This window comes from Mirounga angustirostris, unplaced genomic scaffold (assembly GCF_029215605.1).
Source record: "Mirounga angustirostris isolate CCGP_5_RB_7025 unplaced genomic scaffold, mMirAng1.0.hap1 SCAF_6, whole genome shotgun sequence".
NCBI lineage: Eukaryota > Metazoa > Chordata > Mammalia > Carnivora > Phocidae > Mirounga > Mirounga angustirostris.
The window spans coordinates 47747521-47774351 of NW_026991714.1; the positions used below are offsets into that span (position 1 = coordinate 47747521).

A 26831-nucleotide genomic window follows, 5' to 3' on the forward strand; every position below is an offset into this window, starting at 1 on the left:
ATTGAAGTCCCTTTTCTTCTCAAGCCAACCCTGCACCACACCCCGCCCCCTCAAAACCCACTATTTATATTTTAGGTCATGTCATTTCTGTATGATACCAACATTTACACAATGTTTACTGCTACCTCCACAGCTATATATTTATCTAGCCATAACACACACACACACACACACACACACACACTTTCAAAACATAAAATTGTTATATTTTGGTCCCAACCTATTTGTAACATCTTAGAACTTATATAGCCACAGTTTTTTAAAACTGTGAAGCAAAAAAATTATTTCTTCAGGTTTTAACAGGCCACCTACTACAGGTATTCAAATTGTAAAGTTGAGTATTTTAGAATTGGTTGGACTCATCTACATAAAGGAAAACGAGGTCTTTCAAACGTTTTAAGAAATAAATGCTCATTTCTCTAAATTGTTTAGATTGAACCTAAACAGAACCTCTAGGTTCTGTTATACCAAGAGTTTGACTAAGTCTTTTAAAAAGTAAAGCCTAAAAATATCAATATAATTAATGGAACTACATGAAGGCTTTTCAAACTGAGACAAGGGAACTAAAGGACCCCATGAAAAACTGCTTTTTTGCTCTTTTTCCTGCTTCTGTTCTTGCAAGAACCCACATCCCCGCCTCACACATACCTTATAGAACAGATAATGTACGTCCTGCTTGTGTAGGTCAAGGAGTTAATGATTTCTTTGGAGTTTTCCAGCACAATAGATAACACCTAAGGAGTGACCTGGTGGGGTCGTCATGTCCCCTATTTATATTTTAGGTCATGTCATTTCTGTATACCAACATTTACACAATGTTTACTGCTACCTCCACAGCTATATATTTATCTAGCCATAACACACACACACACACACACTTTCAAAACATAAAATTGTTATATTTTGGTCCCAACCTATTTGTAACATCTTAGAACTTATATAGCCACAGTTTTTTAAAAATGTGAAGCAAAAAAATTATTTCTTCAGGTTTTAACAGGTCACCTACTACAGGTATTCAAATTGTAAAGTTGAGTATTTTAGAATTGGTAGGACTCATCTACATAAAGGAAAACGAGGTCTTTCCTTTATGTAGGAGTCCTTATGTTTTGAAAGACCTCGTTTGAAAGACCTGCCCCACCCCCGGCAGCTTGTTATGAAAACACTGTCCCACGTAGAGGGCAGTGCTAGTTCTGGGCACAGTTGTTCTAGGCACTAGAGATACAACAATGAACAAAACCAAGTCCCCGTCTTCATGGAACTTAAAATTCCAATGAGGGTAGACAGGACATACAGAATGCCAGAGGGTGTTACAGAAAGAAATAATGCAGAGGTATGGGGGGTGGGGAAGGTGTTTTTCACAGAGGTCAAAGGAAAGCCTCAAAGACAGCATGACATTGGAGATTTGAAGAAGGTAGGAGGGTAAGTTAGTGGATATCTGTGGGAAAAGTACCAGGAAGGAAAAAAAGCATAGGTGTATAAAAAGCCCTGAGACAGGAACCCTGGACAGGCTTGCGAAACTGTAAGGAAGGAGGATGTCAAAGCTGAAGAGGAGTGGTAAGAGCTGAGGTCGGAAAAGGAGGAGGGGATGTGGCACCTGGCTGGCTCATTTGGTAGAGCAAGTAACTTTTGATCTTGGGGTCGTGAGTTCAAACCCCACATTGGAAGTATAGCCTACTCTAAAAGAATAATTAAAAAATAATAAAAATAAAGAAGGAAGGGGTAGAAGGAGGGGGTGCTAAATCATGTAAGGTTTTAACACTTTGCTCCCTACTCCCATCAGTCCACTGAAATTTTACTCAGCATTAAAAAAGAAGCCTGGAGTCTTGAGACGTGGCAAAAGGATGTCAAACCTTTTCTTTTAGCTAGTATTCCTCATACTCTGCAACCAGTCTCCTTCCCAAGTAAGTATTGGCTTAAGCAGACCAGAAGCATGAAAAAAAAAATCATAATAAATGTTACACAAATGTCAGTAAAAGCTGTTAAAAGTCAGGTCCTAATCCATCCAACTCAAGGTGAAGAGCACACAGCCAACATCTTCCACATAAGCTCTTGGCCTTCCACACTACTCACCTGCACAGGAGCCTTTGCCTTACACTCCAGAACTTGCAGCTTCCAGTCCTGTAGTGAGAACACCTACAACAACCTCCCCACCCTCACCCTCTTTATCAACTGTACCCTTTTCTCTTCCCCTTCCTTCTATTCCTGTCCTTTTGCTCCATATTCCAAAACTCCTATCTTTTCTTCTTTTCCGGTCACTCCACAAATAAAGAGTACCCCTTGTTATCCCAACCCACTATACAATCCCAGGAACCAAACAGATCTGGACAACAAGGAGTATTTTTATTCAGCACCTACGGTGGTGAACAAGATACAGCCCTGCTCTCACTGAGCTCACCGCCCATCAATGAGGAAAGACACAAATTATTCATGGTGCAGGGAATGCCACCAGGCATTCAGAGTGACAGAAAGGAGAAAGAGAAGAGAGAAAGTAAAAGAATAAAAATTACAGGCGTCTCAATAGCATGAGGGACAGTATAAGGTGGTGCAGATGTCAACTCTCCTTGTAACTTCCTTTCACAACTGCCCCCCCACCCCCCATCTATGACCCCAACCTCTCATACCCAGGACAGGACAGAACACTTCTCAAGGTCGCTGAGCTAAAAAGGGTTCTATTTTAATATGATTAATCTGTGTCTCCTTTTCCTGAAGTAAAATTTATATGCAGGAAGGAAAAAGATGTCTTTAGTGCTGAGTAATAAAGTAGTAAAAGAAATACAAGCTTTTGGGGCACCTGGGTGGCTCAGTCAGCTAAGTGTCTGCCTTCTGCTCAGGTCATGGTCCCAGGGTCCTGGGATCGAGCCTGCTTCTCCCTCTCCTCCCCACTCTTGCTCTCTCTCACGGTCTCTGTCGCTATCTCTCTCTGTCTCTGTCTCAAATAAATAAATAAACCTTAAAAAAAAAAAAAAAGGAAATACAAGCTTTCAGCCAGGCAGACCTGGGTTCAAATTCTACCTCCACCACTTGAGTGTGGCCTCAGGCAAGCTATTTCACTTTTATGAGCAGTTACTCATGTGCAAAGTTGAGATGGTAAAATCTAACTTACTAAACTGTTGTGCAAATTTTTTAAAAAGCCCCAAAACAAATCCCCTGCAAAAAATGCCCAGCACAGTACCTGACATAGTTATCACCTCACAGCTATCTGTTGCTCCAACCCAGTCAGAGCCAACCAATGAAGAAAAAACAATGTACAATAAAAGTCGTGCTATAACTATTTTTTATGTATATTTTTATCTAAATTCCAGTTAGTGGGGGCACCTGAGTGGCTCAGTTCAGTTAAGCGTCTGCCTTCGGCTCAGGTCATGATCCCGGGGTCCTGGGATTGAGCCCCACATCGGGCTCCCTGCTCAGCGGAGAGTCTGCTTCTCCCTCTCCCTCTGCCTGCCACTCCCCCTGCTTGTGCTCTCTCTGTCAAATAAATAAATCTTTAAAAATAAACAAATAAATTCCAGTAGTTAACATACAGTGTAATTAGTGTCAGGTATACAATATAATGATTCAACATCTCCATACAACACCTGGCGCTCATCATAAGCGCCCTCCTTAAACCCCATCACCTATTTAAACCACCCTCCACCCACATCCCCTCTGGTAACCATCAGTTAAGAGTCTGTTTCTTGGTTTGCCTCTCTCTCTTTTTCCCCCTATGCTCATTTGTTTTGTTTCTTAAATTCCACATAAATGAAATGCCTTTCTCTGACTTATTTTGCTTAGCATAATACTCCACCCATGTTAAAAGGTAACGATTCAAATCTACCATATTCCCGTACACAGCATTATACTAACTAGATGCCTGATATTCATTTCTTAACACTGAGATTTCTCCCCTTTTTCCAAGCAATTAAATGCCGGAGTCCAGCTCCAGCCGGGGTGGGTCTCTCGTAGGAAAGGACGGCGTCGGTGAATGAGGAGACACAGACACAGGATCAGGTTGCAAGCATGTCCTCCTGACAGCCTCGGAGGAACTTTATTTATATTTTAGGATATTTTTGTTTTTCCAAATCTTAGATCATTTTCTGGATTACAGCCATAGCCTTCTTTCATTTTTCCTTTGTAATGATTAACATGACCTTTATTGATTTCTGCTTATTGGCTTTCGCTAAAACTAAAAAACAGTACGCAAAGAGAAAGGTGCTAGACAGAGCATGACCGTCTTGTTATTTTGTTCTATAGAAACTAATTCTTCGTGGAATTAGTTTCATTATGATTGCTTAGATAGGCATAACTAAGATGAGTAGTCACTTTATCATGAAACCCCAGAAATATTCCCATAATTCTAAAGATTGCCATAAACAAAATGAAAGAGAATAGCAGGAGCCAGCTGTGGAGTCTCCTGTTTTCAGGATCGTCCCCCATACTTGGACTTTGTCAAACAGCATGAGTAGCTTGGCTCGCGCCAATTAAAGTGCACAGAAGCTGCTGCCGCTAGGACACAAAGAAGAACTCTGTTGTGGGCACTGAGTTTCCTTAGCTTCTCCTTTCATGTATCTAAATACTGATGAAAATAAAGAGTGACTGCTTATTGCTATCACTCCCCGTATAAGAGGAAATATAGAAAAATACAGGACAAACAGTGCTCCACTCCTGCCTTTGCAGTTCTTCCATTATATGAAACTGTCATTAATCAGAACTTCATACTGTGATCATTATAAATCTGAATAATCTGATATTAGTCACCTGAAAAGGAGATTGGAGTGTTACAGGCTTTCTAATTTGCTTATCTTCTCTACCTTTTCTCTATTATTAATTTCATTCAGCCCATGGATTATGATTGTCCAAGCACAATGACAGATGGACAGAAGGACGACCAAAGGAAGGAGGCAGGCAGTTAATTAGAAACTAGAAAAGCAGGTGCTTAATCACTATATTTTAGAGCTCAAAGAAACCTCTGACACAGGGCTCGATTGCTCAACCCTGAAATCCTGAAACCATGAGCTGAGACAAAATCAAGAGTCAGACACCCAACTGACTGAGGCCACCCAGGCGCCCCAAGAAACCTCTTTAACAAAAAAAAAAAAAAGATTTTATTTATTCATTTAAGAGAGAGAGAGCAGCGGGGAGGGACAAGCAGACTCCCCACTGAGCAGGAAGCCAGACGCCGTCCCAGGACTCCAGGATCATGACCTGAGCCGAAGGTAGACGCTTAACTGACTGAGCCACCCAGGTGCCCCAAGAAACCTCATTTAAAAAAAAATCTTTTTTGAGTATAGTTCACACATAATGTTACATTAGTTTCAGGTATACAACATAGTGATTCAACAACTCTATACGTTATGCTGCCCTCACAAGGGTAGCTACCATCTGTCACCATACAACACTTCTATAATGTACCACTGACTCTATTCCCTACCCTGTGCCTTTTATTCCTGTGACTTACTCATTCCATAAACTGGAAGCCGGCATCTCCCTCTCCCCTTCACCCATTTTGCCCATCGCCCCACCCTTCTCCACTCTGAAAGAAACCCCATTTTTTAAATAAGCAGCTGAACTGGACAACCTCTAATATTCTAAGAATGGGGAACAATCACCATGAAGCAAAGATCCTACGGTCCAAACACTTAGTGAAGGCACTCACAAGTGATCAGAGATGAGGCTGAAGAAGCAAATGGGCTACAACATGACAGGCCACTTTAAGAATTTTTCATTTTCTCCTAAAGGGCAACTGGAGACCAATGATGTTTTAAACACAAGTTTTATAAACATGTTCAGATCTGCATTTTAGAAAGATAATTCTTCTATAAAAAGCCTTCCAAGGAGAGGTTACCTTGAACTGAGTCTTAAAATGAGAAAAGAGGAGGGTCATTTATGAATAGATAAAATCATCCTTTCAAAGGCACAGAGGCATGAAAAAAAATAAAAAAGTAGATTGAGGGGGAAAAAAAGTAGACTGAGAGAAACACAAAGTAAAAACATATACTGAGTACAGCGTATAAAAAATTATACTCTGACTCCACAAGGTCATATTACTTGCTAGGCCATGAACTACTACTTGTTCCTCTGACTCACTGCCTGGCTTTACACAGAGAATCTTTTAACCCCACAGTGGCATGGAACCAGAAACCAGACCTTTTTGGGCAAAACAGGTAACACAATAGAACAGGTAATACACTGTTTAGGTCTTAAACTAATTCAAGAGAGGTTTCCCCTAACAATTCACTCTAAAGCTACTGCATCTTATTCATTTCTTTCACTGCACCTAATACCATCTGAAATTCTATATATTTCTATTTTTTGATGTCTTAATGTCTGCCTCCCCCGCCTGACTTTAAACAACATGTCTTTTTGTTAACCACTGTACATCTAGTTCTCAGCAAAGCAACTGGTAAGACTGTAGATGTTAAGTATATTTCAAAACAGCTTTTGAAACCAACCCCTGGCACTGAAACTCCTACTCACACCCCTGCTGACTTTACTCAACATCTATCATAAAGCGGAAAGTACTTGTCTAAAAGAACTCCCTAGCCCTGATTTCTTTCTAAAAGCTATGAAGGAAAAGGGCCTAAAAATCACCACTGTTGCCATTGTTGGTAATGGCTGGGATTTATTCAATGTCTGTGACTGCTAAATGCCTGTTTAGGGGCTTTTATATATTAGTGCTAGTCCTAAACAATCTTTGTGAAGTAGGCAACATAATTCCTATTCTACCGAAGACAGATCCAAACTCTAACAAATCAAGTAATGTGACTTGCCCAAGGTCACAGAACTTGTAAGTTGTCTAACTAGGATGAGAACCCCCAGCCTAGATGACTCCGAGTTCACATAACATTATACTTCTTTCCACTGTACTTGATCCAAAATATTTTCTATATCATGAGTACCATAAGCCAAAAAGTAAAACCTAAAAAAAAAAAAAGTCAACAATGTACGTGTAGCCTGAAAATGGTAATCTAATAAATTAGTCCTATCACAAACATTTCATTTGAATGCATCAATCAATGTAAAAGAGGTTTACAGTCATAAACAGTGCATTGTAAATAAACTCCACATTTAAAAAAAAAAAAAGACACACTTGTTTGGAAGTTAAGTCTTGAGAATAACTATTGCATAATCCTTAATACCCTTAATACAGAAAGCCAAAGGTTCAAGATAACCCAGCGACTAACGAAATTAGAGCTCTAGGGGCGCCTGGGTGGCTCAGTCGTTAAGTGTCTGCCTTTGGCTCAGGTCATGATCCCAGAGTCCTGGGATCAAGCCCCGTATCAGGCTCCCTACTCGGCAGGAAGCCTGCTTCTCCCTCTCCCACTCCCCCTGCTTGTGTTCCCTCTCTCGCTGTGTCTCTCTCTGTCAAATAAATAAATAAAATCTTTAAAAAAAAAAAAAATTAGGGCGCCTGGGTGGCTCAGTTGGTTAAGCGACTGCCTTCGGCTCAGGTCATGATCCTGGAGTCCCAGGATCGAGTCCCGCATCGGGCTCCCTGCTCGGCAGGGAGTCTGCTTCTCCCTCTGACTCTCCCCCCTCTCATGTGCGCTCTCTCTCCTCTCATCCTCTCTCTCAAATAAATAAATAAAATCTTTAAAAAAAAAAAAAATTAGAGCTCTAAATTATAATCCCTCTTTACTTAAAATTCATCCTGAGCTGTCTCCCAACTTAAGTTAGACTACGATATTCCTGTTATCATATTATTATCAACAAACTAAGCCAAAACACATTTATCTTCATCTATTCAGGAGCTTCCCCATCTTACCTAATTGATATATTCTGCCATTTCTCATCATCTTTACTAACCTCCTTCATTTAGCCATTGTTAAATGTTAGAAAACCAGGGAGTGGTAAAAATACATTCCTAGTAATTAACAAATGATACATTCATACAAATGATGATCATGAAATCATTTTATATCACATTTTCAAAAAATATTTTAACACAAAAAACCCCACAAAATAATGTCTAAAAATATATAACTGAACATATAAATGGATGCTGATTTTGCCGATATACCTATGATATACAAGCCTACATGTGTCTACATTGTCCACGTGAATCTGTATGATGGAAGAAGGAAAACAAAATATTGGGGGTGGGGCAGAACCAAAATGTCCCTCAATCAGCGATATGCAGAGTATTACCATCTGACTAGTTTTGATGTTTTAGATTCTCGTTAATGTAAAATAGAGATTAACTATCACCTGTAAGGTTCTCGATAAAGCTCTAAAATTATGTAATTTCTTATCACAAATACCAAACTACACTGACATCACTTTTCAGCTTTTAAAGAACATTTTTAAAGTATCTAATTCAGTTGTTGTTCCTCTTGTTTATCCATTTTACACATGATGGTCTCAGCTAGCATGAGGACAGAAACCATAACTTCTTCAGAATCCCAGCACCTAACCCAGTGCCTGACAAAGGAACCAAGTAGGTAACTCATGGAGCCAGATTACTGAACACTCCTAACAGGGCAATATGACAGGCACCTTCCTGCATTTTGTAAGTGATGAAATCATAAAGAACAATAAACTGATTTTCCCAAGGTTCATCGAAGGAGACTGGAGACTGATACATCTATGTATTTAGGCAAAATGAGAAAACGCAGAAAGGGAAATATCAGAAGGATACAATCACACGGACACAGCCAAAAGAAGACTTGACCAGAATGTCAAGGGCAGGAAAGTAGAATGGACAGTTGTAGTAGAGGCTATTAGTTGTCAACCCACTTCTTTTCCTAACTCAATCCTGCTCCCTGAAACTCAGATGAAATGGCTGGAGTCATCTGGACAATGAAAAGGACGATCACAGCCTACAAAATGTAAAGTACAGAGGTAGAAGGGACCAGGGTCCTGGGAGGACCACAAGAGTCACCATAACCGTTCTAGACTTCCCAATTCTAGATCATTTACATGGAAGGGCAACATACGTCTATTGTTTAAGCCACGATTATTTGTGTTCATCTTATGTTTATCTACTACAGCACAACCTAACCTCAACGTATACAATAACCGAAGAATTTCTGGGCAGAAAAGACCTAGACTTATCTCTCCAGCAGTCTGCCAATAAATCAAATAGATTGGCACATCCAAACACTTTTTTAGAAGAGGTTAACGTGGATGAGCAATAAACCATAAAGAGAAGTCCTCATTTGCAGACATGCCATCTGAACCTTACTCATTACAGTTTGCTCATTTAATAGTTAGGCAACAGCATAAGGTACTAATGTGTAAAATAGGATTTTAAATGCTACATCAGAAGGAAATGAAATATGTTGCAATAAATCTGTGTTTTTAAGAAACAGAAATAGGAAGTAGTTTTTCATCTCCCTCACATGAGACCTAGCATTCCCTCTATAAAGTTGTGTGCGTTAATAAAAGTTCTACAAATATTCACAGTATCAAGGCACTCCTTTTTAACTCTTCTCATACTCATTTTTCTCTGGAAACTGCCCTCAAAGGTTAAGGACAGGAACCCACTGTTTAGGCCAGGGCTGTACGATATGGCCCTGCCCTTCTGGCCAAAATCCAATTCTCTCTCTCATAAATCTGAAACTCTGAACTTAAAACAAGGGACTGAAAATCTGATTAACTGAAAAATTCAGAAATACATGAACTCTGGGGCGCCTGGGTGGCTCAGTTGTTAAGCGTCTGCCTTCGGCTCAGGTCATGATCCCAGGGTCCTGGGATCAAGCCCCACATTGGGCTCCTTGCTCTGCAGGAAGCCTGCTTCTCCCTCTCCCACTCCCCCTGCTTGTGTTCCCTCTCTCACTGTGTCTCTGTCAAATAAATAAAATCTTAAAAAAAATAAAAACTTAAAAAAAAAACTACATGAACTCTTTGCTATTCAAGCGTTTCCATTTCCAAAGCTTAAGTGTTCAACTTCTGGGATTCTATGAGATACACTAATATCTTTCTTTTTTTTTTTTTTTTTTTAAGATTTTATTTATTTATTTGACAGAGAGATAGTGAGAGCAGGAACACAAGCAGGGGGAGTGGGAGAGAGAGAAGCAGGCTTCCCGCCGAGCAGGGAGCCCGATGTGGGACTCGATCCCAGGACCCTGGGATCATGACCTGAGCCGAAGGCAGACGCTTAACGACTGAGCCACCCAGGCGCCCACACTAATATCTTTCAAATAGGTTTCCTTTTATACTTAAATAAGCCGAAGTAGGTGTCTTTTATTTGCAACCAAAGAAACTGTTTCAAATAGTTTCATTAACACAATGTTAAGACAAAGTTATTTATCTATTAACATAAATTGGTTGGGATTTAATCACTTGAGTCTCCCCTGGACTGTTCCAAGAGCTTTTAAGTCTTGTTACAGTACAATTCTAAGGATTTCAAAAGGTCCTAACTAAGGGTTACACAATGTGTATAATCCCACTAGCACTGGATTTTTTTTTTTTTTAGTTCAGTATTTAAAATTTTTTTTATGAGAGGGGCGCCTGGGTGGCTCAGCCGTTAAGCGTCTGCCTTCAGCTCAGGTCGTGGTCCCAGGGTCCTGGGATCGAGCCCCGCATCAGGCTCCCTGCTCAGGGGGAAGCCTGCTTCTCCCTCTCCCACTCCCCCTGCTTGTGTTCCCTCTCTCTCACTGTGTCTCTCTGTCAAATAAATAAAACCTTTAAAAAAAAAAAAAAAATTTTTTTATGAGAGATAGCATTTGGACCTAGACATGACCTTAACAGACTCAGTTCAACCCACTGATCTCATCATCCGTCTCTCATTTGTTTTCCCCTCAGACTAAAGAGCTTGCTCAATACTTGACAACCTTTTCCACCGTTAATATGAGCTCTTCTTTCTATATATCTCAACTTTCAGGGAGTGCTTTGTTGGTTGCCAGATTTTGCAAATAAGCATACAGGACAAAAGTTAAATGTGAATTTGATAAACAAGTGACTTTTTTAGTCTAATTATATCTCAAATATTGCATGATGACTGAACAATTATTTGTTGTTTATCTGAAATTCAAATTTAACTACACATACTGTACTTTATCTGACAACTCCAGTTCTGTGGAGCCGAAAGAGTTGCCAATAAAATCTACAGATTACCCATTTCCTTTACACCAGGAAAACAGTGAATTAGGAGCAAAAGTTTAGGTTAGTTATGCAATGACATAGACTATTGGAGCTGAACAGAACCCTGGAGATAGCTAGTCCCATGTTCTCACCTTAAAGATCAGGGGAAGGTGGTCCAATGTAGTTGAGCGAACTAGTTCAGAGTGACTCCAAATTACAAATGACTAGATTGATTTTCATTTGTTTTAAAAATTATTTCTAGGGGGCGCCTGGGTAGCTCAGTTGTTAAGCATCTACCTTTGGCTCAGTTCATGATCAGGGTCCTGGGATCGAGCCCCACATCAGGCTCCCTGCTCTGTGGGAAGCCTGCTTCTCCCTCTCCCACTCCTCCTGCTTGTGTTCCCTCTCTCGCTGTGTCTCTCTGTCAAATAAATAAATAAAATCTTTAAAGAAAAAAAAATTATTTCTAGGAGTGTTGCCTGGGTGGCTCAGTCGTTAAGCATCTGTCTTTGGCTCAGGTCATGATCCCAGGATCCTGGGATCGAGCCCCACATAGGGCTCCCTGCTCAGCAGGAAGCCTGCTTCTCCCTCTCCCACTCCCCCTGCTTGTGTTCCCTCTCTCGCTGTGTCTCTCTCTGTCAAATAAATAAATAAAATCTTAAAAAAAAAAAATTATTTCTAGGAGCAGCTGGATGGCTCAGTCCGTTAAGCAACCAACTCTTGATCTCAGCTCAAGTCATGATCTTAGGGTGTTAAGATCAAGCCCCGCCTTGGGGTCTTTGCCAGCACAAAGCCTGCTTAAGATTCTCTCTCTCCCTCTCCCCCGACCCTCCCCGCCCCTCTCCCTCTCTAAAAAACAATTATTTCTAAAAACCCACAAAAGAACAAGTAAATTTCATGGCTCCAAACAATATTCACATACCCGTCAACCTCAATGGTCATTTCACATTAGTAAATATCAACCCATAAAACAACAACGAAATGTAACCACTTAAGAGATCACTCTTGTAAATGGGATAATTTAATAAAATTACATATGTAAAGCACCTAGTACATGGCCTAGTCCGTAATAGGACTTCTAAGTGTAGTTCTCTTCTCCTCCCTGCCCGTTTACCCTGTCTAGAATACTAAAATATTACAACAGCTTCCTATCTTGTCTCGTCTCCAAACTCTATACTTTATCTTCAACTTTGCTATCAAAATAGCGTTCCTAATATATCTCCCTCAAAAACATTCCAATTAATTAACAATGGCAAGATGTTCAATCTCATTAGATATCAAATTGCCAATTAAAACATTCCTAAGTCAAATCACCTGTAAGTTCACAAGAATTTATTATACACAGAAGCACTGTGTAATAAATACAGAGTATATACTAAGAGTATATGCTAAGTTCTTAGAAGTATAAAAGAGGAAGGAAGGACATCATTTCAAGCTGAAATTTAGCAAATTGTAGAAGCAGCAGCATTTGAGCTAGAACTTGATGGATATGCAGTATTTTGACTGGTGAAACAGGAAGTTCAAGTTTCAAGGAGAAAGAGCTTTATGAACAGGGCATAAAGGCAGAGAAAAAAATGCTTAACAATCTAGCCCCGGTTTTCCAACTGTATTTTTCTTTCTGTCATGCCCCAACAGGAGCAGAGATGCCCATCAAGTGAAGTGGCATTTCCAAGAGATAAGTCTTAAGTTTCCTCTCTCCATACTTCTGCTCAAGCCATGTCCTCCCTAACAACAGGGATCTACTTTAGATTTACTACTGAGCCATTATTCACTATGAACCACGACAGGTGATAGAACCTTTCATAAGGCACTTGCACAGACATTCAACTATATCAAGGTTCACTAAAACCGAATTCTGCTGGTACAAGCCAGAAAATAAAGGACACCTGGGTGGCTCAGTCAGTTAAGTGTCTGCCTTCGGCTCAGGGGTAATGGTCCCAGGGTCCTGGGATCAAGCCCCACATCAGGCTTTCTGCTTGGCGGGGAGTCTGCTTCTCCCACTCCATCTGCTCCACCACCCGCCCCGTTCATGTTCTCTCTTGCTCTCTCTCGCTCCCAAATAGATAAAAAATCTTTTTAAAAAAATAAAAATAAAAGCCAGAAAATGAGAGTGGTGGACGGGATGGGAGAGAAAAAAGCAATGTGATTCTTAAATGTAGGATGACAAAGTGGCAGGACAGTGTCAACCGATAAGAACGGTAAATTATTCTTTAAGAAACTGAGCATTAAAAATTTTACTAAACAGGGACACCTGGGTGGCTCAGCTGGTTAACCGGCTGCCTTCAGCTCAGGTCATGACCTCAGCGTCCTGTGATCAAGTCCCACATCCGGCTCCTTGCTCAGCAGGGAGCCTGCTTCTCCCTCTGCCTGCCGCTCCCCCTGCTTTTCTCTCTCTCTGACAAATAAATAAAATCTTAATTTTTTTTTTTTTTTACTAAACAAAATTCCTTACCCTAACTCTACATTCTTGTTTCTTGAAAGGAAGCTACTTACCTCTGCCTCTGCTGTCAACTGTATCTTCTTTGCCATCAACTGTTTTAGGTTAATCCTACCTAAGGAAAGAAAACAAGGTAACTTTTGAGTTGATGGATATGGCTACTAACCAGCACTATTTAAATCATGAATTTGAAAAACAAGCAAGAGGATGACTATGTGAATTATAATACAACCACAAAACATGACACAACTCTTAAAAAAGGAAGCATGAGCAATATCAATAGAAGGAAATTTATACATAAAAATGTTAAGAAGATAAAAACAAAACTACTATATGTACACACAGTAATCACAACTGTATTAATCATATGATGCTGTAAGATCCAATTCTGACCGGGGCACCTGGGTGGCTCAGTCGTTAAGCGTCTGCCTTCGGCTCAGGTCATGATCCCAGGGTCCTGGGATCGAGCCCCACATCGGGCTCCTTGCTCAGCGGGAAGCCTGCTTCTCCCTCTCCCACTCCCCCTGCTTGTGTTCCCTCTCTCGCTGTCTCTCTCTCTGTCAAAAAATAAATAAAATCTTTAAAAAAAAATAAAAAAAAGATCCAATTCTGACCATATGAGAAATTAGACTATCTGAATGGATCTTGCAACTGTGACTACAAAAATGCGCAAGCAACAATAGAAAACTTAGATACACTGGACTTCATCAAAATTTATTTTTAAACTTTTTTTCCTGCAAAGGACAACATGAGGAAAGTAAAAAGACAACCCATAGAACAAGAAAAAAAAAATTGCAAATCTGATCAGGGACTTGTACATATAAAGAACTCTTACAATTCAATAATAAAAAGACAAGTAATCCAATTTAAACATAGGCAAAGTATCTGAACAGACACTGCTCTCCAAAATATATACAAATAGCCAGTACCACATGGAAAGATGCTCCACCTCCCTGGCCACCAGCGAAATACAAATCATAACCATGATGAAACAGCACTTCACACCCATTAGATGACTATAATCAAAAATAACAAGTGTTGGCCATTGTACACTGTAAATTTATACAATGTTAATGCATCAATTTGATCTCAATAAAGCTGGGGGGGAGGAAAAAGAAGTTGTACATGCAGGAAACTTTGAGAAGAGTGTTATTTCAGGGACTGGATATGATAACTCTTTTGTGATACAATTAGTAAGTGTTTATAAACGCCTGTAATAAGAATATTTAGAAGAATGGTATCCACTTGGTAAGAATAAAACAGAGGTTTTGCTTGTTTTTTGTTTGGGGGGGGCGGGGAGTAAAAAAGGTGTTGGCCAGAACATGAAGAAATTAAAATCCTCCTACATTGCTAGTGGGAATGTAAAATGATGCTCTGAAAAACAGTCTGAAAGTTCTTCAAAAGGTTTAACACAGATCTACCACATGACCCAATCCCAGTCCTAGGTATACACACAAGGGAAATGAAACATGTCCAGCCAAAAGCCTGTATATCAATGTTTATAGCTGCAATATCCATAATAACAGGAAGTGAAAACAACTCTAATATCCATTATCTGATAGATTAATAGAATGTTGTTGATCCATATAATATTATCCAGCAATAACAGGAGAAAAACACTGACACACACTTTAATATGGATGAAACTTGAAAACTGCTAAATTAAAGTCACAAAAGACAACACATTGTAGGATTCCATTTACATGAAATCCAAAATAGATGATTCTATACAGAAAGACAGAAGGTTGGTGGATGCCCAGGGATTGGGGGTAGAACTGTGAGGAATGGGGAATGACTGTTAATGGGTACAGACTTGTTTTTTGCTTTTTTTGGGGGGGGGGCAGGTTACAAAAATATTCTAAAATTCATTTCGTTCTGGGATGCCTGGGTGATTCAGTGAGTTAAGCGTCTATCTTTGGCTCAGGTCATGCAAGTCCCGCATTGGGCTCCCTGCTCAGCAGGGAGCCTGCTACTCCCCTTGCTTGTGCTCTCTGACAAATAAATAAAATCTTTAAAAATAAATAAATAAATAAAATTCATTTCGTTCTCATTTCCGTATTCTGAAAGATTCCTTTCTGTATACTAAGTCACATTAACGTAGCTTCCTAATGTTTAACTGAGGTTTAGAGTCAATTATTAACTAACATGAGCATCTTTTTCATGATTTTAAAGAAAAATTGATTTTCAAGATATTAAAATGTTGTTGTTTTTTTTTTAATTTTATTTATTTATTCATGAGAGACAGAGAGAGAGAGAGAGAGAGGCAGAGAGAGAAGCAGGCTCCCAAGGAGCAGGGAGCCCGATGCGAGACACGATCCCAGGACCCTGAGATCATGACCTGAGCCAAAGGCAGACGCTTAGCCATCTGAGCCACCCAGGCGCCCGATATTAAAATGTTTTTAATTAGAATTTGTTGCTCTGTTTGACTCCTATATACATTTATATTTTGATTTATTACTGTCACAGATTTGCAGACAGTTCCTTATTTTCATACTGAATCATAGTACTATTATAATTTAAGCAAGCAGCTGATTGTCTGCCCTTTTAATATGGGTAGAGTTCATTTTGAATGAAATTTGCCTTCATTCATCAGTTTGTCTTCACACATAATATCTTGCATAACAGCCTAGCTAGATTTTAGTTTTTGATGTATTTATTAAAAAATTTTAGGGACGACTGGGTGGCTCGGTCAGTTAAGAGTCTGCCTTTTGGCTCAGGTCATGATCCCAGGGTCCTGGGACTGAGTCTCACATGGCTCCTTGCTCAGCGGGGCGCCTGCTTCTCCCTCTGCTTGTGCTCACGCTCTAACGAATAAGTAAAATCTTCAAAAACACATTTTTTTAAAGTTTTGTTGGTAAAATTTTTAACTTGTATCCTTCCTACCTGGAGAAAGAAAATAAAATTCTTAAAAAAAAAAATTTACGTTTTTCTTTGGCAAAACATTCACAGCTTAAAGCAATACTTTTAACATAAGTGGACAATTAAATAGTAATGCAAAAGCTAATGTCCATTCTATTAAACATGGTGCCCATTAACAGCCACATGCACTGCTCATTTTGCTTGCTAAAATAATCTGTTACTGGAACTTTTTGTTAAGGTTAGATTTTTCTTTGAGTTAGAGTTTTACTGGAATTCATTTAAGTTCGACATAGACTTACTGATCTTGAAATAAAATGGTATATTTCATTTTATATTTTTTCAAAGCATATCTTCAAATATTAGAGTATCTTCTAGAAAAGGAATTTTATAATCTGACAGCAAATGTTATTTTATCTTTTTAAGTGAAATGTCAAGTTTCCTGTTATACTATGGGAACCAAGAATATCATCCACCATCCTGTGTAGAGACCTTCTACACAAATGAATAAAACAGAACAGACTGAGTATTGAAACACATGAAGCAGAAGACTACAACTTCTAGTTCCCAGTCTTTATAAAAAGCTGTAAGGTAACTTGGTGTCATCTTAGTAATTTTTTAATGAGAATTTATATTTTCTCATCTATTCTCCTTGGCAAAATTTACTTGAGTATTTTTGTTTCAGTATCAACAATTGCTACTGAATATTATACTTACAAGGAAGAGTGAAGGGCACCCAAAGTTTTAAGTAATTTCCCAGAAATATTTACTTTGCCAATGCTAAAAAGAAAACCACAGGCCCAAAATGGAGTTACATATGCTAGGACAAGTCACCAAAACCAGGAACCTAACCTAATTAAAGTTGCAGCCACTTCCAGAAATGTACTTTTAACCAATCTGGAATTTTAGGGTCAGCATCAATGAGGTAATCTGTCACATGGCCCTCTCCATCCCCCTCCCTCAACCAAAGGAAAATAAGGTAATCCATCCTCAAAAGACCTTTCATTTAAGGGAAGGTGGCCTTGCCTGAAACTATCTTTTCTTTTCTTTTGCTAATTGTCCTGCCCTGTTTCTGCCTATAAAATCCTTCCATTTTGTACAGCTCCTCTGAACTCCCCTCTACTTGGTAGATGGGATGATTTCCAATTCATGAATCAATTAATAAGGCCAATTAGATCTTCAAGTTCTCCCAGGTGAATTTTTTTTTTTAATTATTTATTTTAGAGAGAGAAAGAGAGAAAACAAGCAGGGGGGAGGGGCAGAGGAAGAGGGAGAGAGTCCCAAGCAGACTCCACCTTAAGCACAGCGCCTGACATGAGGCTCAATCTCATGAACCTGAGATCACTACCTGAGCTGAAACCAAGAGTTAAGAGTTGGTCGCTTAACTGACTGAGCCACCCAGGCGCCCCCACCCAGTTGAATTTTTGTTAACACCAGAATGAACTCAAAATGAACTGTGGGGGCATCTTTGGGCTAATTTAAATTTAGTATCTCCCTCTCCCTATTCTAAAAGTAATCTTCATTACAGAAAATTAAAATCCCAAATGTCTTCCCTGAAAAGAACTCTAACAAAACAACCCATTATCCTATGGTATCCAAGTAACTAACATCAATATTTTGGTAAATATCATGTGTCCTCTACTTTGGCAAATATACATATTATAAATACACATATTACAAAAATGGACTCATACATGCAGTTTTGGAACTTGCTTTTTTCACTTAATGTATTGTGAATATCTTTCCATGTCATTACATACTCCTCTACATCATTTTTATTGGTCTGTTAGTCTGTTTTTATGGCTGAAATATAATTTATTTAATCCCCTATTGGACATTTGGACTATTTATATCCTTTCACAGTACTGCACTTGGGGAAAAAAAAAAAAACATGGAGAATGAGAAGGTCCAAAAATGCATCCTATAATGAGAGACAAAAATAAGTGATAAGGGCTGAGATGTTTCCATAATTGTTGAAAGATGCCAATCCTCAAAGTTAAGGCCAAGCAGGATAAATAAAATCTACACTTAGATATATCACAGTGAAACTCTAACACACAGGTTTATTAAACACACACACACCTCTTAAAAGTAGCTAGAAAGCAAATACCACCTACAAAAAAAAGTGCAATTATTCTGGGTACCTGACCTACCAAACCAACAACAGAAGCCAACAGATAGTGGAATAGTATCTTCAACTGTTGACAGTGGTGGAGCTGTCAACTGGAAAGGAGGCTAGAGGTCATATCATGAAGAGCCTGTATTTATTCTAACAAGGGCTCTGAGGAAACTAAGAATTTTAAGCAGGAAAATAACTGATTTGATACCGGAAAGCCCACTCTGGCAGGATGAGAAGGACCATGTACAAGAGAAATGCAATAAATCCAGATAAGAAATGATGTCATAAAACCAAAACAAATAGCAGTGAGGATGAGTAGAAGATAAATGTTGAAGATAATCACAAACTGGTAACTAAATAGGTAAGAAATAGAGTAAGACAAATATTAATTTGATATTTCTATAAACCGTAAGAACGCTTTTTTTTAGTTCTCTATTATCTACGATAAGACCATGGTTTCATAAATAAGCTATTTCATAAATAAATGAACACTGAAGCTTCTTCCCTTCAACTAATTCAGTTACCATGGGGGATGGGTAAAGAATGATTGTAACAGATTAATTCTCACTACTTGTGCATCACTTCCAAAAGGAATCTGTCTACCCATAAATAACATAACCACTGTTACAAATTGGCTTTAATGAATTGAGGACTGGAAAATAAGGAGAATTTTTGCTCACAGCTAGACTCATCTCTGAAGGCCTCACTCAAAATTACATCAAAGCTATATAGTGGAATGGGGCACCTGCCTGGCTAAACTGGTGGAGCGTGCGACTCTTGATTGATCTCGGGGTTTTGAGTTCTAGCCCCATGTTGGGTGTAGAGATTACTTAAAAAAAAAAAAAAAATTAAGGGGTCCCTGGGTGGCTCAGCTGGTTAGGTATCCGGCTCTTGGTTTCAGCTTGGGTCATGAGCTCATGGGTTGTGGGATCAAGCCCTGCATGGGGGCTCCTCGCTCCACAGGAAGTCTGCTCTAAAGATTCTCCCCCTCTGTCCCTCCCCCTGTGTACCCATGCTCTCACTGTCTTTCTCTAAAGATAAATAAATCTTTAAAAATTTTTTTAAAAAGCAGCACTACGAAGCTATACAGTGGAAGAAAAATATATTAAAAAGCCAATTCTACTCATTTTCCTTCACCTTAAAATTAATTTCATGTAACATTCAAAAGAAAATTACTTTCTTACTACCCTAAAATTTAAAAATTAAATGTCATAAAAGCCAAAAGAATAATGCCCTAAAAGCTAACATCCAATGATTTAAAGAACAGACATCCAGGGGCACTTGGGTGGCTCAGTCAAGCGTCTGCCTTCGGCTCAGGTCATGATCCCGGGGTCCTGGGATCGAGCCCCGCATCGTGCTCCCTGCTCAGCGGGAGGCCTGCTTCTCCCTCTCCCATTCCCCCAGCTTGTGTTCCCTCTCTGTCTCTCTCTGTCAAATAAATAAATAAAATCTTAAAAAAAAAAAAAAAAAGAACAGACATCCAACCACATAAGTCAACTCAAGGTTTCTAAGTTTCTAAAACATGACCCTGAAATAGTGATAAGCCAGGACTGAGAGTCATGCAATTTCTAAAAGATCTGCCTAGGTCTACTAATATCACTAACTGATAATATCTAATTAGTAGACCCAAGGATAAATCCATAGAAGAAGCTACTCTACATTTTGTTTTCTCCTAGCCCTCTCATCTCCAACAAATCGGGTGTACAACATTTACCTTTGTGAACATTACCTAACCCTTGTAAAGTCTACTATATTTAAATTGGAATATTTAAAATTTATTCCCTGAATTATCAAAAATCTTATTTTAACCAATTTTTTAAAAGATTTATTTATTTTAAAGAGAGAGAGAACACACACATGCACGCATGGGGGGCGGTGGGCAGAGGGAGAGAGAGAGAAAATCCCAATTAGACTTCCCGCTGAACAAGGAGGTAGAATCGGGACCTGAGCTGAAATCAAGAGTCGGAGCCTTAACCGACTTGAGCCAGCCAGGCACCCCATTTTAACCAGTTTTGATGAAGAACTTTCTAAAAATATTATATGCTGTACCACCTTAAAATAAAAACAGACTGGGGATGCCTGGGTGGCTCAGTCAGTTAAGTGTCTGGCCTTCAGCTCAGGTCATGATCTCAGAGTCCTGGGATTGAGCCAGTATGGGGCGGTGGGCGGGGGGGGGGGGGGGCCCTGCTCAGCGGGGAGTTTGCTTCTCCCTCTGCCTGCCGCTCCCCCTGCTTATGCTTGCGCACACACGCACACGCTCTCTCTCTCTGAAATAAATAAAATCTTAAAAAAAAAAAAAAAAAGACTATCTTACATAATTTTTATGTGGAATAAAAGTGATCATTTACTGTACTGTGTTATCATAGCAATACCTTCAGTAAAACGGAAATGAAAGCAATCAGGACTACAATAAACAACTCCAAGGAGTTGTACCTTTCAACTTGGGCTACCTCTTCATGGCTTTGCACCAAATCTGCTTCCTGTAACAATCCCATATTTATACTACTCTGCCAAAGTCACCCAGAAGGATTTATTCATTCTATTATATATTCAACTCATTAAATAAAAACCCACTGAGTACTCAGTATAGAGAGAGAGTAGTACACATGTATTCCAAACCCTTCCTTTAGGATCTCAGAAGAAATGTGCAAACATAGATAATTACAACATACAGAGGACTGTGGGTGGAGGCAGCTTTTGCAGAGTAAGTCAATATTTGAGCTGGGTCCCAGATGATAAAGGAAAATCATGGTGAACAGGTGCTAGAAAGATTATTTCAGGCAGAGGAAAGAAGACGAAGACTTGTAAAAACCTGGGCCAAATGTCTCTCTGGGTGCCATGCTTGCTTTGCTTTCTAAAACTAATTTTAATAGGCTTTTGCCTAAGGTTAGCTTTTATCTACTCACTTTTTTTTTTTTTTAAGATTTATTTATTTGTCAGAGAGAGAGAGAGAGAGCACGTGCACACAAGCAGAGGGAGAAGCAAACTCCCCGCTGAGCAGGGAGCCCGATGCAGAACTCAATCCCGGGACTCTGGAATCATGACCTGAGCCGAAGGCAGACCCTTAACTGACTGAGCCACCCAGGCATCCCATCTACTCACTTTCAAAGTGACCGGTCACTCAGATCAGTGCCGTCCCAGAGAGATATAATGTGAACTATATATGTAATTTTAAAGTTTCTAGGAGCCACATTAAAAAGTAAGAAGAGGAGCACCTGGATAGCTCAATGGGTTAAGCATCTGACTCTTGATTTCAGCTCAGATCATGATCTCAGCGTTGTGAGATCGGGCACTGCCCTGAGCATCAGGCCTGCTGAATATTCTCTCTCTCCTTGTCCCTCTGCCCCTTCCAGCTCTCTCGTGAGCACTCTCTCTCTCAAAAAAAAAAGAAAGAAAGAAAGAAACAGGTACAAGTGAGTCCTTGAAATGTGATTATGTATTTTATAATTATGTTATCTCAATTCAGACTAGCCACATTTCAAGCACTTAGCTGGACCATATTCAAGTGTAGGTCTACTGGCTCCCATACTGAATGGTGTAGTTCTAAAATCAGGGGTCAACTAATTTTCCCTGTAATGGGACAAATAGCAAGTATTTTAGGCTTTGCGGGCCATACGGTCCACTTACTACAAACACAACAAATGAACATACATGTCTGTGGTTGCCAACTCCTGTTCTAGATGGCGAACTAACTGTAAATTTGGCTGACAAGGCTGACAGATAAGTACACGTGACTTTGTACAAGCTAACACAACGATGGTGAACGCTGTTGGCTGCTTCCCCAGTAAGGGCATGTGTTTCATTCCCCTTGCCAGAGACTGATTTAAGAATGGGCACAGGGGGGGCGCCTGGGTGGCTCAGTTGGTTAAGAGACTGCCTTCGGCTCGGGTCATGATCCTGGAGTCCCTGGATCGAGTCCCGCATCGGGCTCCCTGCTCGGCAGGGAGCCTGCTTCTGCCTCTGACCCTCCCCCCTCTCATGTGCTCTCTCTCTCTCTCATTCTCTCTGTCTCAAATAAATAAATAAAATCTTAAAAAAAAAAAAAATGTTTAAAAAAAAAAAAAGAATGGGCACAGGGATCTCCCAGAGCGAGGGCAGCACAAAGATGACCCAGAGGAGCTAGTTTACTGAGAAGAATTTAAAGACGGCCCTTTTATACATGTGTGGGCAGAATTTAAGAAAAGCAAAAAAGGACAGTGTGGAATTCTATGGCTAGTAGCAAGTACGAGGAAAGCCATTCCCATCCCTAGGCCTCAAAGGACAAAGGAGGGAAATGGTTACAGAAACCCAAAGAGAATCCCTTGGAGAACTGTTAGACAGGAATGATGGTCCCTGGCACAGAGGAAACCAACCATAGAAACACACTCCCCTTACTCTCTCTGCTGGCCACTCCCCACCCTGCCCCAGCCCACCCCCCCATGACCACATCTTACTGATACAGTCCATTACAGTCAGTCTTCTGGGACACAAAATAGGGGAGAAGAGTAGAGAGACAAAAGGAAAATAGCTAGCATAACCTGTAATCCAATTATGGCCAAAGAGACATAAAAAATCTCCTGGGGAGTTTCTAGTTAAAATTTCATTGCTCGGAAGAGAAACATATGGAAACAGTTTCTCTTCTTCTGATGAAAACTGTTTTTTATTTAGGTTGTTTGCCTACCAGTTTTCTCACCCAGCCTAGAGTTACTAACCCCAATCATTATGTCACCACCACCTATTTCCCGGACCCACCACACCACAGCCCAATCCCAGATACTGCCTGCTATTTGCTTTCTCAAATTTCAAATTGTCACGCCTACGGAAGTAATTACCACAGAGATAAGTAAGAAAATGGGCCACTCTAAACTGATACTGTCAAGCCTTAACCAGTCCTGCAATAAAAAATGAAATCTGCATCTTGGCCTCTTGATTAATTTAACAATCCTCACAAATGTAGCTCCATACATTTTCCACCTTCCGCAAGCCCAGCCCTAACAAGCAACCTTCAGTTGATCACCTTGGGTACTAACTCCTTAAGTGTCTTCTTTCTTAATTTTCACTATCTCCATGGTTCCTATGTCAGAGGAAGGCAGAGGCCATCTCATTTTCAATACTAACTCTTCAAACTACTGCCTTGATCCTTCCACATCCTTAGAGAAACTGTTCAAATTAGGATGCATTGGTGGCTCAGTCAGTTGAGCCTCTGCCTTCGGCTCAGGTCATGGTCCCAGGGTCCTGGGATCGAGTCCCACATCGAGCTCCCTGCTCAGCAAGGAGCCTGCTTCTCCCTCTGTCTGCTGCTTCCCCTGCTTGTGCGCTCTCCCTCTCTGACAAATAAATGGATAAAATCTTTAAAAAAGAAAAATAAATAAGATTCAAAGAAATTAAACGTCTGGCCCACAGTCACATGGCCAGTAACTGAGCCTGAACTAATACCCATCTTCTAACCACTATTCATGCAACAAGCAGCACAAAAATAAAACTTAAATTAAAAAAAAAAAAAATGAAAGCCTACTTATAGTGACTACATTCCTAAAGACAACTAAGTTCTAAGCAGTGACTAATAACCATTTTTTCAAGTTTCAGTTCTTTTAACAAACATTTTCCTTGTCTCTTTGTGGCAAGTACAGAATTAGCTACTGTGTAGGCACCGACTAGCAGGTTTTTATTGCCTAGAGAAATTCAAACTCATTTTAGAATCCTGGTTATTTTGCGGGGGAAAAAAAAAAACCTCTCATTGACTATGCCTTACATCTTCATCCCAGCTTCACTTTGTTCTCCACAGAGAAGTAATCTAAAAGAGTAAGTCAAAGTCATTTCAAGTCCATAGGATGGTTATGGTTACAAGTATTCCTTGAAAGAAGCAATCATTTATCAATCTTTTTCTTTTAAAGATTTATTTATTCAGAGAGAAAGAGAGATTGCCTGAGGGGAAGGGGCAAAGGGAGAAGGAAAGAGGGAAAGAGGTAATCTCAAGCAGACTGCAGTAACCTTAGAGCCTGACACGGGGCTCAATTCCACGACTCTGAGATCACAACCCAAGACAAAATCAAGAGTCTCAAGAGTCAGATGCTTAACCGACTGAGCCACCCAGGTGCCCCAACCATTTATCAATCTTCAAAGCAAAAGGGGAGAGAGGCACCTGGGTGGCTCAGTTGATTAAGAGACTGCCTTCGACTCAGGTCATGATACTGGAGTCCTGGGATCAGTCCCACATCAGGCTCCCTGCTCAGTGGGGAGTCTGCTTCTCCCTCTGACCCTCCCCCCTCTCATGCGCGCTCTCTCTCTCTCAAATAAATAAAATCTTAAAAAAAAAAAAAAAAAGGCAAAAGGGGAGCTAAGATAGTATAGTCCACCTATTACCTTTTCTACTGCTCCACTGACCTCAACAACCTTCTAAAATTCTCAACTAATTACATGTCTGTACTAACTGCACAGAAATGAAATATGAACTAGAAGTGAGGATCAGTATATATTCATAGAGAAAAGTGATTTAATAGATTAGATAATGTTGAAAACTGGCTAGCCATTTTGGAAAACTATAAAATTAGACCCCTAATTCATTTATTATTCAAAATAAATTTCATATGGATCAAATATTTAAGCATAAACCCCCCCCAAAAAAAGTTTAAAAATTCATGTTTTCCTTCTTCATAATCTTGGATGATTCTAAGCATGACAAGAAATCTAAAAGCAATAAAAGAATATTTGATAACATAAAAACTAAACATGGCAAGGCACACCATAAGCAAAGTCAAAAACAAGTACCTACTTTAAAAAATATTCACAGTACATGACAGTCAAAGGATTTATTTCCTTAAAATATAACTTATTTAAAAGAAGAAAAATAAGGGCGCCTGGGTGGCTCAGTTGGTTAAGCGACTGCCTTCGGCTCAGGTCATGATCCTGGAGTCCCAGGATCCAGTCCCACATCAGGCTCCCTGTTCAGCAGGGAGTCTGCTTCTCCCTCTGACCCTCCCCTTCTCATGTGTTCTCTCTCTCTCTCTCTCATTCTCTCTCTCAAATAAATAAATAAAATCTTTAAAAAAAAAAAAAAGAAGAAGAAGAAAAATAGGGGTGGGTGCCTGGGTGGCTCAGTCGTTAAGTGTCTACCTTCAGTTCAGGTCATGATCCCAGGGCCTGGGATCGAGCCCCACATCAGGCTCCCTGCTCGGCAGGAATCCTGCTTCTCCCTCTCCCACTCCCCCTGCTTGTGTTCCCTCTTTCGCTCTGTCTGTCAAATAAATAAATAGAATCTTTAGGAGGAAGAGGAGGAGGAAGAAGAGGAAGAAGAGGATAAGAGGAAGAAGAAAGAAGAAGAAAAAAATGGGGCACCTGGGTAGCACAGTTGGTTAAGCGTCTGTCTTCAGCTCAGATCATGATCCCCAGGTCCTAGATCGGCCAGCATCCAGCTCCCTGCTCAGCAGGAGTCTGCTTCTCCCTCCACCCCTCCCCCCTGCTCATGCTCTCTCTCTCTCTCAAATAAATAAAGAAGGAAGGAAGATAATAGCCACCAGGTAGGGAACAAAAATGGGCAGAATATGAATAAGGTTTTTAAAGAAAAAAAAAGTCAATAAATGTATGAAAAAAGTTCTCTACCTCACTTAAAATTTATGAGAACAAATATATGCTATATTGTTTGTCACCCATCAAACTAGCAAATTTTTAAAAAAGACTGGTAAAGACATAACGGTAATTGTATGGGAAAACAATATACATGTGAATTGGTATAACGTTTTGAAAAAAAATTTAATAAATTTTGGATTAAAAAACTCTTTGATCCAAAAAAAAAAAAAAAAACAACTCTTTGATCCAGAAATTTCACTTTTAAGTGTCCTACAAGCACACCAGCACAAGTAAGCAATGATATTGTTTCAAGAATGCTTCCTGCAGGGCACCTGGGTGGCTCAGTCAGTTAAGCATCTGTCTTTGGCTCAGGTAGTGATCCCAGGGTCCTGGGAACAAGTCCTGCATGAGGCTCCTTGCTCAGTGGGGAGTCTGCAACAGAAATACCCACATACATACTCTCAAAAACTTATACTTATGTATACTAAATAAAAAGACATCTAAGATTTATTAAGTTTAAAAAATGCAAACTGCAAGAGATCCCAAATATGATCCTACATGCAGGAAAAGAAAATGATCACTTAAAGGAAAGAGAATTATTACTTTATAACAGTCTCCAATGTTTGAATTTTTTCACATATTACTTTAAATTTAAAATTTTATAAGCATATTCCAGCAATTTGTTTTTTAATGAAACCAAACAATCTCGTATTTCTAATGGAAGACTAATAGCCCCAAATTATTTAGCATGGGGACAAAAGATTGAGATTTTTTTTTTTTTTAGATTTTATTTATTTATTTGACAGAGAGAGACACAGTGAGAGAGGGAACACAAGCAGGGGGAGTGGGAGAGGGAGAAGCAGGCTTCCCGCA

General features: G+C 39.7%; 1 protein-coding gene across 3 annotated transcripts in view; it reads right to left on the bottom strand.

The window, feature by feature from the left end:
* The window catches only part of SOAT1 (sterol O-acyltransferase 1), a 77483-nt gene that overhangs the window by 21168 nt on the left and 29484 nt on the right, over positions 1 to 26831 (bottom strand). For all 3 annotated transcript variants that reach the window (XR_008506289.2, XM_045877359.3, XM_064594250.1), the window contains exon 3: positions 13495 to 13553. Coding sequence is in view for 2 of the 3 variants with exons in the window: in XM_045877359.3 (XP_045733315.1) it covers positions 13495 to 13553 (59 nt within the window). In the remaining variant the exon portion in view is untranslated. The remainder of the gene's footprint in view (positions 1 to 13494; positions 13554 to 26831) is intronic.